The sequence below is a fragment of the Dermochelys coriacea genome, chromosome 14, assembly GCF_009764565.3.
Source record: "Dermochelys coriacea isolate rDerCor1 chromosome 14, rDerCor1.pri.v4, whole genome shotgun sequence".
Lineage (NCBI taxonomy): Eukaryota > Metazoa > Chordata > Testudines > Dermochelyidae > Dermochelys > Dermochelys coriacea.
The window spans coordinates 35,511,447-35,524,732 of record NC_050081.1 but is presented as its reverse complement, the minus strand read 5'-3'; the positions used below and the strand labels follow the sequence as shown (position 1 = coordinate 35,524,732).

Genomic DNA, 13,286 nt, shown 5'->3' with positions numbered 1-13,286 from the left:
GGGAAAGTTTCTCTTTCTTCTTCTTTTATTATAACGATGCTAAAACTTTGCAACTAATACAACCGAATAATTAAGTGAGAAATTAATCCGGTTTGGCCACTTCAGAAGAAAATGGGTGTTTATTTTCCTGATTTTTTGAGTCTTGAAGGATTCTCTGAGATTTCTCTTTATGAATGTGAAAGGTTTTTATAGCCCACCCTGGACTGTGGGTTTTTCTCTTTTCATGAAGGCCACATACTTTGATATTAGTTTAGTTTGACAGGATGTAGCTCAGATTTATTGAGGACGTCACAAGACAAATGATCATTTGACAGAATAGCCCTTTTTCAGATTTTATTTTATTTCAATCTTTATCTAATCCTTTGTCATGAGATTCTTTTGTGTGGTTTGCACAATGACAGTGATCAGTATCTCTCAGCAGGAACACTGCTGGTGCAAACTAGATCAACACTCCAAGAGGCAGAGACTGAAATGGAAATGAAGTTACTGCCTGATCCTGCAGTGATGTGAGATACCCTGGAGACAGGGAGAAGGTGAAGGGGAAGGGAGCTGGGCAACTGCTGGGTTTGCTCTTCAGAGCCAGAAGGCTGAGGCTGAGAACTGTGAACGTACTGCACCAGTGCCAGAGAGTGACTAGACTTGACCTGTGCCATGTGAAGCTGGACCTGAAATCTAAAGGCCCATGAATGGCACCCCAAAAGAAATGATGGGAGGAGGGGGCAGCATCTCCCTATTGCTGAGATGCTGAGGTTGGGTGCAGGCAGGAAGGGAGCTGGGGATGTTAGGAGACCTAGGCAGTTTGAAGCCAGGCCGATCCCCATCACTGAGGCCAGACGGAGATGAGGAACCTGACAGCCCAGCTGATCACGCCTTCCCCATGTCCCACCGTGTCCTATGTTGGGATGACAGAGCGTTTCTTTGCCCCACTTGCCCCTCACTGCATCCCTCTTGTGACTAACCCCTGCTCCCCATGTTCACCACTGCATAGGGTTTGGATATGTTGTGTATAAAGTGTGCCTGGTGAGCGATCATTGGAAAATTCAAGATCTGCTGAATATTGTGCCATTGAAATGCGTGTAACACCAGTGCATGTAGAATGGTGAGACTTTAATGTATGTTTGTTGCTAGGGTGATCATCTTCCAGGTGTCCCAAAAGAGGACACTGATGTGGGGTGGGAGCTGGCGGTGGGGGAGTAGACTTAGGGAGGGGGTGTGGTGGGGGTACTCAGGAGGTGAGGACAGTGTCAGCTGCTGCCACAGTGGCAGGGGGCTGGCAACAGCTGTCCGTCAGTGCTGACCTGAGGGACCCCCTCCCCAGGGCTGGGAGCCTGGGCCTGGGTGGGTGGGATCTGGCAGCAGTCAGTCAGTTGTGGATGCAAGGGAATTGAGAAGGTGACTAATCAGGGCTGTTTCTATGCTTCAGTGCTTGTGCTCTGCAAACACCCCCCCCCGCCACCCCCCCCCCCCCCCCCCCGGGCATTTGCTGTTATGGGAAAAGGAAAACCCGCTCGGTGAGGTCAAAAAAGAGAATCTGTCCATAAGAACCCAGACATATGTCAAAGTTTTTGTTCCTGAAATATGTCATAGTTCTGGGGATTGTCCCACTCAAACTCCTCAGGGATGACAAAGGACCAACCATTAGTGTTAGAAAACACTTATCTGGCTGTCCATCACCACAGGAAGAAGGGGGTAAACAAAGAAATGTATAATTCACCTGAAGGATGCTTTGGAGACCACATAGACCATGAAGTTGAGTGACCCCATGACTGTTGGTCCCTCACTGAAATTAGTGGGGAGTTTTTGGTTAGCCTCTCCCAGTGCTAAAAGACAGGAAGGGCCAATGAGAAAGGAAAACCCTGAGAGTAGTCCCCAGGGCCAATGGGGCCAAAGCTCTAGCTCAGCCTCATTGACAGGACAGGCTGGGCAATGAAGGAATCAGGAGCCCGTCCTTTGTGTGAGCTGGAGCTGCCTGCCAGAGAAGGGCAGAGCTAAGGGGAGAGCAGCAGCCTTAGCTGGGCTGGAGGCAGAGCAGCAGCGGTGCTGAGGCAGAGGGAAGCTGGGGCTGGAGCAGTTGGAGCTGGGCGTGGTGAGCAGCTGAGGAGTGCAAGGGGGGACCCTGGGCAGCGTGGGACATCATGTTTTCCTTTCCCCTTTCCCATTTTTTCCTTAATTATTTTATTACTAGCTGTTTAATAAATTGCATTTCTTCTGAACTCTATGCAATCAGGGAAGTGTCTGGAGTGAAGAGCGCACCCCAGACTGCGGATAAGACACCCTAGCCTCTGTCCTGAGTGATCGCAACAAGAGTGGGGGTGAAGGTCCCTCAGGAATCCTGGGCCCAGCCTTGTTGGGGTTTCAGGGAGTAGTGTGGAAGGGGAGTCCTCGAGGTCAGGCAGGCCTCCTGGTAAAGGGAGTGGGAGCCAGGACTCAGATCCTTCTGCTATTTGATTCCATTGGGGTGGTATATAAGCCAATAAAGTTCCCCACAATAGTAAGAGTGTCGTGTCCCCCCCCCCCTTACCTCTGTGCATATTTATTGGTTTCTCTTAAAGTTAATTAGGATTACAGGGGGAAATGTCAGAGCGGGCACCAGCGAGAGTTGCTGGCCACACTCTCAGGCCACCAAATTTGGTCGTGAGAATCCCTGGGCTAGATGCTCATGATGGACCCCGTCTGGCACTAAAGTCTGTGAGTCTAACAGACGCCAGACCGAGAGGCCAAGCGCAGGAATTGGGTTTATCGCTAGGACCCAGGAGGAGCTGGGTGGGAGCGATCGCTGAGGTCCCCCATTCCCCGGCCGCAGGAAGTGACTCGCAGCCGCGGCGGCGACTCTGGCTCCCGGCGAGATCCCCGAGCCCCGGCGGCTGGTGCTGGGAGCCCGGAGCCCTGGCTGCAGCCGGGAGAGGGGAATCTCCAGCCGGGCCCTTCCCGCGGCTCCCCGGGAGCCTCCCCAGGCCGAGCCCCAGCCGGCCAGGGCCCCTTCTCGGCCCGGCCCCTGCCCCAGGGCGGGCCCCGCTCGGAGGGAAGGTAAGAGACACGCGGCCCCCCACCCCGGAACGGTGCCCCCCGTCACACCGGGCTGCAGGGGGAGGAGGATAAAGAGGTGCAGGCGGGTGGGGGCAGGAGGCGGGTGCTGGGGCTGCCGGGGGCAGGCTGGGATGGGGGCAGGGGTGCACTGGAGGGAAGATGGGGCGACGCAGGGGGATCGGGGGGATTGTGGGGCTGAGGGGAGCGAGGCTGGAATGGGGGAAGATGTGAGTGGGGGCACTGCGAGGGACAGGGGGGATGTGGGGAGGCTGGTGGAGGGCGGGGGGGAGATACCAAGGCAGCTTCCCGCCCCATGGGACACGAGGGAGGGGCGGAGAGAAGCTCTTCTCCTCCTGGAACTGGTCAAACCAGTTTTGGGAGTGATCAGGGGACTAACCGCTCAGGGCGCAGAAGCTACAAGACAAAAACCCAGCCCCCTCCACACACACACACACACCTGCTCAGAGTGTGTTATTGTCAGACAGCCCTGTGTTGGTGGGGTCTGTGTGCCCTAAGTGTTGGGGCTGCTCGGGGCCCTGGTCTGATTTCCCTGCAGGATTCAGATCTCAGGCCACACCGGAGTCAGACCGGAGTCACTGCTGGCTCAGGCAGGGGTGAGTGCGGATGGGCCAATGGGATCAGCCTCCTCCTGCCTGTCCCTGGGGGCTGCCGGGGGAGTCCAGGCAGCTCAATCTTCAGCTGGTGCCACCAGAGAGCTCCTGCTGTTGCTAAGGGAGAGGGGTTTACACCGCAATGCGGGAAATCTCCCAAAGTGGCCCCTTTGGTTCTTCCCTTTTCTAGCATTTCCCCCCAGATGCTCAGATGGGAGGGTCTGAAGAGTCTGGGGGGAATCGGGGGGTGACATGGACAGAAGCCCCTTCTGTAACCTCCCTCTCGCCCCGACAGGTTGAGGAATCACGTCCACGTTTCACTAAAGATCGGCCAGTCTTCCAGGGACAGGGAAGGGAAATGGCTGTGATGGAGCCAGCTCAGGTAGGGGATTCTCAGGGAGCTGCTGGTCGGGAAGTGAGGAGGCAGGGTTTGATAAACCTACTGATTTTCTAAGTAGGCCCATTGTGGCAGGGAAAGGGGGAGGGGACATTTCCCCATTTCTCAGGCAAGATATAACCACCACAGCAGGGCTGGGAACATTTTCCAGGCTCCCAGTGCTGGAGCCTGACCCCACTGCCCAGGGGCTGCTGTGAAATATGAAGGGAAGCTGCCGGGATTCCTGTCCCTGTCCCCGGCTCAGAGCTCTGCTTCCTGTATCAGTCTGTGGCTGGCAGGCGTGTGGGAAATCAGAAGACCCTCCTCTGCTCCGTGTGCTGGGGTGGACAGGGAGCTCTCACTTCTCCCCCCCCCCCCGAAGCCTCCTGGCTGCTCTGAGCAGGTGGGGGGTAGATCTGCTACTCTGGCCCTCCCACAGCTTCACGGTTTTTTTTTCCTTTCTCATGACTAGTGGGATTGTGCTGGGGCAGCAGGTGCTCAGTGGGGAACTCTGGTTCTTTCAGATGCCGGTGACCTTCGAGGAGGTGGCTGTGTATTTCACCCAGGGGCAGGGGCTCTGCTGGACCCCGCACAGAGAGCTCTCTACAGGGATGTCATGCAGGAGAACTACGAGACGGTAACCTCGCTGGGTAAGGGATTCCCGTCCTCTCTCAGTTATTAGAAGCCGTGGGGTCTGTATGTCTTAATCTGGTCAGGTTCTTCCCCGGTCAGTTAGATCAGAGGTGAATGGGTCTATAATGCACAGCTGCCATGTGAGAAATACATGCATTTCAGTGCCCTCTCCAGTGGGACATGGGAATCAAAAGCCAATGGACAAGCTAAACCATCCTCACCCCTCCAGCTTTCAATGGGGCATAATCTGCATTGTCTTGTCTGTGTTGTTTCTTGGCTGCACATAAAATCTCTGTCATATCCCTCCTTGGGGATAGCTCCAGCCATGGGGAGGGCTCTGGGCTCTGCAGGTTTAGAAAGAGGCAGGGTTTAAGTCCAGAGGTGTGTGTGAGTCAGCAAGGGCCCCCAGAGCACACAGATTCTGGAACGCCTAGTGAGGGTGTATATAATTCGACTCACCTCCCGAGACACTTCATCTGTGGAATGGGGCTCAGTGATAATTTCCCCATCCTCTTGGATTCCCATTCCTCCAGCAGAGCACAGGGACAGGTTCCACTCATGGAATGTCCTTTGTTGACAAATACTCCACCAATGCTCCATGCACCCTGATCTGGACTTATTCACCTTCTGAACAGGATTCCCATTCCCAAACCTGAGCTTATCGCCCGGCTGGAACGAGGGGAAGAGCTGTGGGTGTCCGATCTCCAGGATTTCAAGGACAGAAGGCTTCTGAGATGCACCAGCACAGGTGAGGACAGACAGAGAAAACCATCTAGGGAATGAAGGAAAAAGTTGAGAATCCCAAAATGAGGTGTGAGTAACGCCCTCAGTTGTTCTTCATCTCACCGAGAGCAGGGCTATGGTCAGCAGATATAGGCTCACGCCATTCCACCCTTCCTGTCTCTCCTTCCTTGTAAGGGTTTGGGTGGGATGTGGAGGCAGAATCCAATCGCTCAGTCTTTATGTTGGCTTTCCCTTAGTACTGTTCCTCTTCTCCCCAGCACAATGACTCCTGTCGGATTGTGTCTCTCCCAGCAGGGTGCTGAGCGAGGGAGTGAGAACAAGGAGGGGAATCATCATGAGGAAGTTCCTAGGGAAGTTGAACCACTGGGGACCTTTTTGGGAAGAGCTGAAGGGAATTTTTCCCATTGCTGGAATCAGGGAGAAGACTGGGGAAATTGGCATAGGTCAGAGAGGCTTCTGGTAAACCCAAACCCAGGAACAAAGTGGATGAATCTATTAATGGTGGGGGAGGAGACGAGGATCCTAGAGAGCAGCAGACAATCCCAAGGTAGAGACACCCTGGCACTGCCTTCAGTGTGGGGAAAGGATTCATTGTGAGATCACAACTTGTTACACATCAGACAAGTCCATACGGGAGAGAAACCCTTTCAATGCTTGGACATTGGGGGAAAGCTTCAATAAGCGCACAGTTCTAATAACCATGGGAAAAGCCACGCTGTAGACAAACCCATTCAATGCCTTGAGTGTGGGAAATGTTTCAGTTCAAAGTCAGCACTAAATTCACATGAGAAAAGCCACACAGGAGAGAGACCCCATAAGTGTTTGGACTGTGGAAAAAGTTTCACATGGAGGTCAGCGCTTGTTAATCATCAGGCAATCCACACAGGAGAGAGACCCCATAAATGCTTGGACTGTGGGAAAAGTTTCATATGCAAGTCATATCTTGCTAATCATCAGGCAATCCACACAGGAGAGAGAACCCACAAATGCTTTGACTGTGGGAAAAGTTTCATACGAAGGTCAAACCTTGTTCAACATCAGGCAATCCACACAGGAGAGAGACCCCACAAGTGTTTGGACTGTGGGAAAAATTTCATACAGAGGTCAACCCTAGTTAAACATCAGGCAATCCACACAGGAGAGAGACCCCACAAGTGCTTGGACTGTGGGAAAAGTTTCAAGCGGAAGTCAGACCTTGTTAATCATCAGGCAATCCACACAGGAAAGAGACCCCATAAGTGCTTGGAGTGTGGGAAAAGTTTCACATGGAGAGCAGGCCTTTTTAATCATCAAAGAATCCACACAGGAGAGAGACCCCATAAGTGCTTGGACTGTGGGAAAAGTTTCAAGCGAAAGTCAGACCTTGTAAACCATCAGGCAATCCACACAGGAGAGAGACCCCATAAGTGTTTGGACTGTGGGAAAAGTTTCACATGGAGGTCAGACCTTGTTATTCATCAGGCAATCCACACAGGAGAGAGACCCCATAAATGCTTAGATTGTGGGAAAAGTTTCATACAGAGGTCACACCTTGTTAAACATCAGGCAATCCACACAGGAGCAAGACCCCACAAGTGCTTGCACTGTGGAAAAAGTTTCATAGAGAGGTCACACCTTCTTAATCATCAGGCAATCCACACAGGAGAGAGACCCCACAAGTGCTTGGACTGTGGGAAAAGTTTCATACAGAGTCAAACCTTGTTAAACATAAAACAATTCACAAAGGAGAAAGATCCCATAAGTGCTTGGACTGTGGGAAAAGTTTCAAGCGGAAGTCAGACCTTGTTAGTCATCAGGCAATCCACACAGGAGAGAGACCCCATAAGTGCTTGGACTGTGGGAAAAGTTTCACGTGGAGGTCAGACCTTGTTAATCATCAGGCAATCCACACAGGAAAGAGACCCCATAAATGCTTGGACTGTGGGAAAAGTTTCATACAGAGATCACACCTTGTTCAACATCAGGCAATCCACACAGGAGAAAGACCCCACAAGTGCTTGGACTGTGGGAAAAGTTTCACTTGGAGATCAGCCCTTGGTTATCATCAGAGAATCCATACAGGAGAGAGACCCCACAAGTGCTTGGACTGTGGGAAAAGTTTCATACGGACGTCAGACCTCGTTAAACATGGAAGAATCCACACAAGATGTAAACTTCTGTGACAGATGGCAAGAAAGGGTTAAGCAACTTGTATATAATTGACTCAAATTCAACTTTTAGAGAGAGATTTTAAAAGTGTTTCCACCTTAATTAAGCTAGAGTTTGAAATGTAAACAAGTTAAAGAGTTGGAAGAGCGGTAACTATAGTGGTCAATGTTTAGCTATATCTTTTTAGAGGTTAACAATTTATGCAAAGGGTTCCTGTATTCTGTTAATTCAGAGATTATACCCATCGCCCATATCACCTGCCCAATCCCAGCTCAGTCTCCTTGAAATCACTGGGGTTAGGGGCTGAAGGCTGGAGGGAATGTTTATCACTGAAATCACCGAAATGTGTTTTGCAAGGTTAATATCAATGAGATCTGTTCCTCTCTCCTGCTCGGATATTTTCTCTGGGGATCCCGGAGACAGAAAGGAGCAGGTGTTACCATCTTGGGTACCAATCCCAATGGTGACTATCTACACTAGTAATTCTCAAAGTGTGGGGCAGGGCCTCCCAATGGAGGCACAGGAATATGTCAAGGGGAGGCGTGACCTCTGGCTGGACTCTTTAAGAAGGAACTGGCCTATGTGGGAGGTGGGGATAAACGCTCAGGCTCTCAAACCCAGGTAGAGCAGCAGCACAGAAGTAAGGGTGGCAATGGGGTGATAAGTCTGCTGTGAACAGCAATATTGACGAATATCACTTTTCACTTGGTCACCCTTACTTCTGTGCTGCTACTGGAGGCCTTCAGAGCTGGGGGCATCGCCAGCAACTACTCTGCCTTTAGAGCGGGGTGGCCGTATATGTGCTTGTGAGGGCGGGGGCATAAATGACCACACGCACAAAGAAGGGGAGGCCAATGAAACACATTTGAGAACCACTGGTCTATACTCTTATGATCATCACGTTTACAAAAGGATAAATCTTCTCCAAAGTATGTCTTGTGAGGTATCATAGGAAGAGTCATCGTTTGCTGAATATTATTGTCCCATTAAAATGTGTCTATCAGCGCTGTCCATGGAGCTCTGAGAGTTTGCTGTATGTTTGTTACATGCTGGAAAGCTGGAAAATGCCCACAGACTAGCTCTTTAGAGACAATGGTACCTGCACTCCAGCTAGGTGCTCAGTGGCCATTAATTGCTTAGCTGGCCATTCACTAACTGGAGCTGTGAACAAAAGAGTTACAATTCACCAGAAGGACGGCTGGATGCTCACTTTGGCCACAGACTGATTGTTGCCTGCCCCCTGGCTGGAGCTTGAACCTCAAAGAAGAGAATGGTATAAAAGCACAAAGGAGAATTGCCTCCATTTTCACCTCTTCTCTCCCATCTTTACAGAAGTCAACAATATGCCTTGAAAGGCCACAGGGGCCTTGGACTGGAGAGGACGCACCAAGGCGGGAAGGAAATCCATCCTGGGTACTAAGAACTGTGAACTGCTTGCAATAGCGGGCGGGGTGCAAAAACCTGCTTGCTTCGCATTTTCCTTAGATTGGTAAAATTTAGGATTTAAAATGCATGTTTTAATTTTATAGATTTAACTAGTTCCGACCTTTCACATCTTTCTCCCTTGTGATCCCTGAAAACCTCCTTGTTCCAGTTAATAAAATGATTTTAGTGTTTTGTCTGGACCTGTGTCTTTTCATTGAAGTGTTTGGAGGATTTGACTTGAGAGAACAAGGCTGTGGCCTAATCCAACCCCTTTGTGGGGATGACCCACTAATTATTGAGTTTGTCCAGCACAGTGAACAGACTGAGCAGTCCAAGATGCACATTCCCGGGGTGCAAGGCTGGGAGTAGAAAACTGGCTGATGTTGCTGTGTCATTTAGTAACTTCATGAGTGTCTGGCTAGTCACACTCAGTACAGTGCAGCCAGGAGTGACTTTGAATGCTAGTGGCTGAGTGTGAGCAGAGGGTGGAGGGGTTTGTTGTTCACACAGGGAAGCAGCAGGGTGGATTTGATTTAAATCATGATTTAAATCACTAGTCTGGAAGACTCGATTTAATCATGGTATTCTACATAAAAGTGCATTCTTGGTTTTTATAATCTTAATAGATATTCTTCACAACTCAGAGCTAGATGTAGGTTTCATTTTTAGAAGGTACACACTATACATTATAAAACAGTGATTTATTTTGAAAACTTTTCAGATTAGTTTTACAGCTATATCGGACAATGAATGATTGTTTGGTTATTTCATTCATGCCATGCTGGGAGGAGAACATCACCAGACAGACATTTAAATTATTTATTTAACTAAAACAACAACGTTAAGTATTCTGGATTTTTTCTTCAACAGCAAAGATATAGTATTTTAACAGAAAAGCATATGTCCATCGTTTCTCACATTTATCTCCAGACAACTACTCCTTGTCCAGATCTATTCCGCCTCCAACAGTCTTCTATTCATTCAACTTTTTGAAACTTTGCACTTTTGGAGAGAGGTAAGGGATTGACTCTGTGTACACAAATTTGCAGAGGGACAATAGAGGTGAGGTCTGTTATTTCTCACCTCTAGATATTAATTTATTTCAAAACATTTTTGCTGTTAACAAGCATGTTACCTCTGGAGAGACAAAGCCACAGTCTGAGAACTGGAAAACTAAGCATCTCTGATGGGATCTTCTAGACTGAGCACTGAGTCCCATTGGCTGGATGGAAAGATTAGCCTAAATAATCTATACAGAACCCTGTGGAAACCCATAAAATTGGGTCCCTAATCCATCAACTATTGGAACTCATGTACAAAACTTTTCTTAAACATTACAGGAATATATTGTCTCATACTATAGAATTAGAATTTACAATCCCTATTCCATGATGAGATATCTTTGAGCTATAATGTATCTTAATTAAAAGTATCTTTAGATAAGTTTTTCCTCAAAAAGCATTTTATCAAAAAAAAATCCAATTTAAATAAAAAAAACCTGTTTTTTTTGTTTTTGTTTTTTTTAGTAATTGATTTTATCCACCCTGGGAAGCAGTATAAAACATGCCCTGGGATGGAGAATTAAGCAGTTCAACAGTCCAGATTGTACCCTGTTATATGTCTCAGACCCGTTGTCTCCTGGGCCACAGCATGGCACTGTTGGGCTTTCATCATCCTGATCTTGAAAGACAAGCTAAGCAGGGCAAACCAGAGAAGGGGGAACCAGCCGACATCCTCAACTCCACTGACTTTCTGAACTCCTCCTGCTATGTGAGCAGCTGCTGGGAGCTTCAGGCCCTTGAAATCATGGCAGGAGCAGTAGCTGCAGCCACAGCCGGGACCCCCGGGGGCTCCAGTGACAATTTAAAGAGCCCAGGGCTCCGCTGCAGTAGTGGTGGCTGGAGCCCTTCAAATCACCGACCTGGGGAAGCTGCCCCCTGCCAGTGCAGTCAGCAGTGTCCTGGCTCTTGCCGGGTACGCCAGACTGGATCAGACTGGCTTACTTTCACCTCTGCCAGTGGTCTAAACAATTATGTCCCCCCCCCACTTCTGCTCTCTCTCCTTTTGCCTTCTCTCTCGCTCCCCTACAAATCTGGCCCAGTCAGCTCAAACAACCAAAGGTTTAGCACCAGTGCCAGTAGCTTGTGACCAGAGAGGCAGGTGAGAGCAAGGCCGTAGCCAGCCCAATATGGAGAGAAGTTTGCCACAGATGGGCTGATCAGCCAGCGGCCCGTGCCCGGTTTGTTCTGCAGGGAGGCTGCAAGCGAGACTGAACGCTGACGGGAGACATTTCTATGCGGGATGTCCCCTTGATGCTGGGAGAAGCTCCCCGAGCCCAGGTGCGGTTGGGTCCCAAGGGGGCAGGGGCTGGGGCAGGGTGGCTGCAGCGCGGTGGGTTGATCGCTAGGACCCAGGAGCAGCTGGGGGGCGGCGCTGGGGGGAGCGATCGCGGGGCTCAGGCCCGGCCGCGGGAAGTGACTCGCAGCCGCTGCGGCGACTCTGGCTCCCGGCGAGATCCCCGAGCCCCGGCGGCTGGTGCTGGGAGCCCGGAGCCCTGGCTGCAGCCGGGAGAGGGGAATCTCCAGCCGGGCCCTTCCCGCGGCTCCCCGGGAGCCTCCCCCAGGGCAGAGCCCCCAGCCCGGCCAGGGCCCCCTTCCTGGCCCGGCCCCTGCCCCGGGGGGCCCCGCTCGGAGGGAAGGTGAGAGAGACCCTCCCATCGCCTCCTTGGAGCGGGGCCCCCCGTCACATCTGGGCTGCAGGGGGAGGAGGATAAAGAGGTGCAGGCAGGTGGGGGCAGGAGGCGGGTGCTGGGGATGGCGGGGGCAGGCTGGGATAGGGGCAGGGGTGCACTGAAGGGAAGATGGGGCGATGCAGGAGGATCAGGGGACTGTGGGGCTGAGGGGAGCGAGGCTGGAATGGGGGAAGATGTGAGTGGGGGGCACTGCGAGGGAAAGGAGGGATGTGGGGAGGCTGGCGGAGGGCGGGGGGGAGATGCCAAGGCAGCTTCCCGCCCCATGGGACACGAGGGGGGAGGGGTGGAGAGAAGCTATACATCCCATGAAGTGAGCTGTAGCTCACCAAAGTTTATGCTCAAATAAATTTGTTAGTCTCTAAGGTGCCACAAGTCCTCCTTTTCTTTTTGCGAATACAGACTAACAGGGCTGCTACTCTGAAACCTGTCTTCTCCTCCTGGAACTGGTCAAACCAGCTTTGGGAATGATCAGGGGACTAATGGCTCATGGTGTAGAAGCTACAAGACAAAAACCCAGCCCCCCTCCACACACACACACACACCCTGCTCAGAGTGTGTTATTGTCAGACACCCCTGTGTTGGTGGGGTCTGTGTGCCCTGAGTGTTGGGGGCTGCCCGGGGCCCTGGTCTGATTTCCCTGCAGGATTCAGATCTCAGCCACACCGGAGTCAGACCAGAGTCACTGCTGGCTCTGGCAGGGGGGCAGCGCAGATGGGCCAATGGGATCAGTCTCTGCCTGCCTGTCTCTGGCGACTGCAGGGGGAGTCCAGGGCAGCTCATACTTCAGATGTTGCCACCAGAGGGCTCCTGCTGTTGCTAGGGGAGAGGGGTTTACACAGCAGTGGGGGGGCAATCCCCCAAAGTGGCCTCTTTGATTCTGCCCTTTTTCTAGCGTTTGGCTCTGAGTTGCTGTTACTGGGAGGATCTGAAGAGTCTGGGGGGAATCGGGGTGTGACATGGACAGAAGCCCCTTCTGTAACCTCCCTCCCAGCCCGACAGGCTAAGGAATCACGTCCACGTGTCACTCCAGATCATCCCGTCTTCTAGGAGACAGGGAAGAGAAATGGCTGTGATGGAGCCAGCTCAGGTAGGGGATTTTCAGGGAGCTGCTGGGCGGGGGGAGGGAGAGGCAGGGAGGAGACAGGGTGTGAGAAACTGCTGAGTTTCTGAGTAGGCCCATTGGTGTCAGGGGAGGGGAGAGGGGACATTCCCCCAATTCTCAAACAGGATATAATCCCCTCATCAAGGCTGGGAACATTTTCCAGACTCCCAGTGCTGGAGCCTTGCCCCACTGGGCAGAGGCTTCTGTGAAATACAAAGGGAAGCTGTTGGGATTCCTGTCCCTGCCCCCGGCTCAGAGCTTTGCTTCCTGTATCAGCCTGTGGCTGGCAGGCGTGTGGGAAATGAGAAGAAATGAGCACCTACTCCGTATGCTGGGGGAACAAGGAGCTCTCACCGTCTCCCACCGTCTCCTGGAGCCTCTTGGCTGCTCTGAGCACGGTGCCTGTGGGATTCTGCTACTCTGGCCCTTCACTTTTTTCTTTCTTTGCCATGACTAGTGGGATTGTGG

General features: G+C 51.5%; 4 protein-coding genes across 10 annotated transcripts in view; 2 read left to right on the top strand and 2 right to left on the bottom strand.

Moving 5' to 3' along the window:
• Positions 1-13,286, bottom strand: part of LOC119842642 (zinc finger protein 239-like) — a 1,225,455-nt gene that overhangs the window by 397,097 nt on the left and 815,072 nt on the right. The gene's annotated exons all lie outside the window — the stretch shown is intronic.
• The window catches only part of LOC119843367 (zinc finger protein 664-like), a 1,158,238-nt gene that overhangs the window by 478,746 nt on the left and 666,206 nt on the right, over positions 1-13,286 (bottom strand). The window lies entirely within an intron of this gene.
• The window catches only part of LOC119842634 (zinc finger protein 879-like), a 224,907-nt gene that overhangs the window by 75,349 nt on the left and 136,272 nt on the right, over positions 1-13,286 (top strand). Inside the window, exon 1 of one of the 2 annotated variants that reach the window (XM_043496731.1) lies at positions 2,978-3,027. The exons of the other annotated variant lie outside the window; for it this stretch is intronic. The gene's annotated coding sequence lies outside the window, so the exon portion shown is untranslated. Of the gene's footprint in view, positions 1-2,977; positions 3,028-13,286 lie in introns of those variants that run through there. 2 annotated transcript variants of the gene reach the window in all.
• The window catches only part of LOC119843303 (zinc finger protein 436-like), a 33,634-nt gene continuing 24,204 nt past the window's right edge, over positions 3,857-13,286 (top strand). The window contains exons 1-2 of one of the 3 annotated variants that reach the window (XM_043496728.1): positions 3,857-4,020; positions 4,539-4,664. In XM_043496728.1, coding sequence (XP_043352663.1) covers positions 4,631-4,664 — 34 coding nt within the window. In that variant the 5' untranslated portion in view covers positions 3,857-4,020; positions 4,539-4,630. Of the gene's footprint in view, positions 4,021-4,538; positions 4,665-12,576; positions 12,804-13,286 lie in introns of those variants that run through there. The other 2 variants (XM_043496723.1, XM_043496724.1) reach the window with 2 other exon arrangements.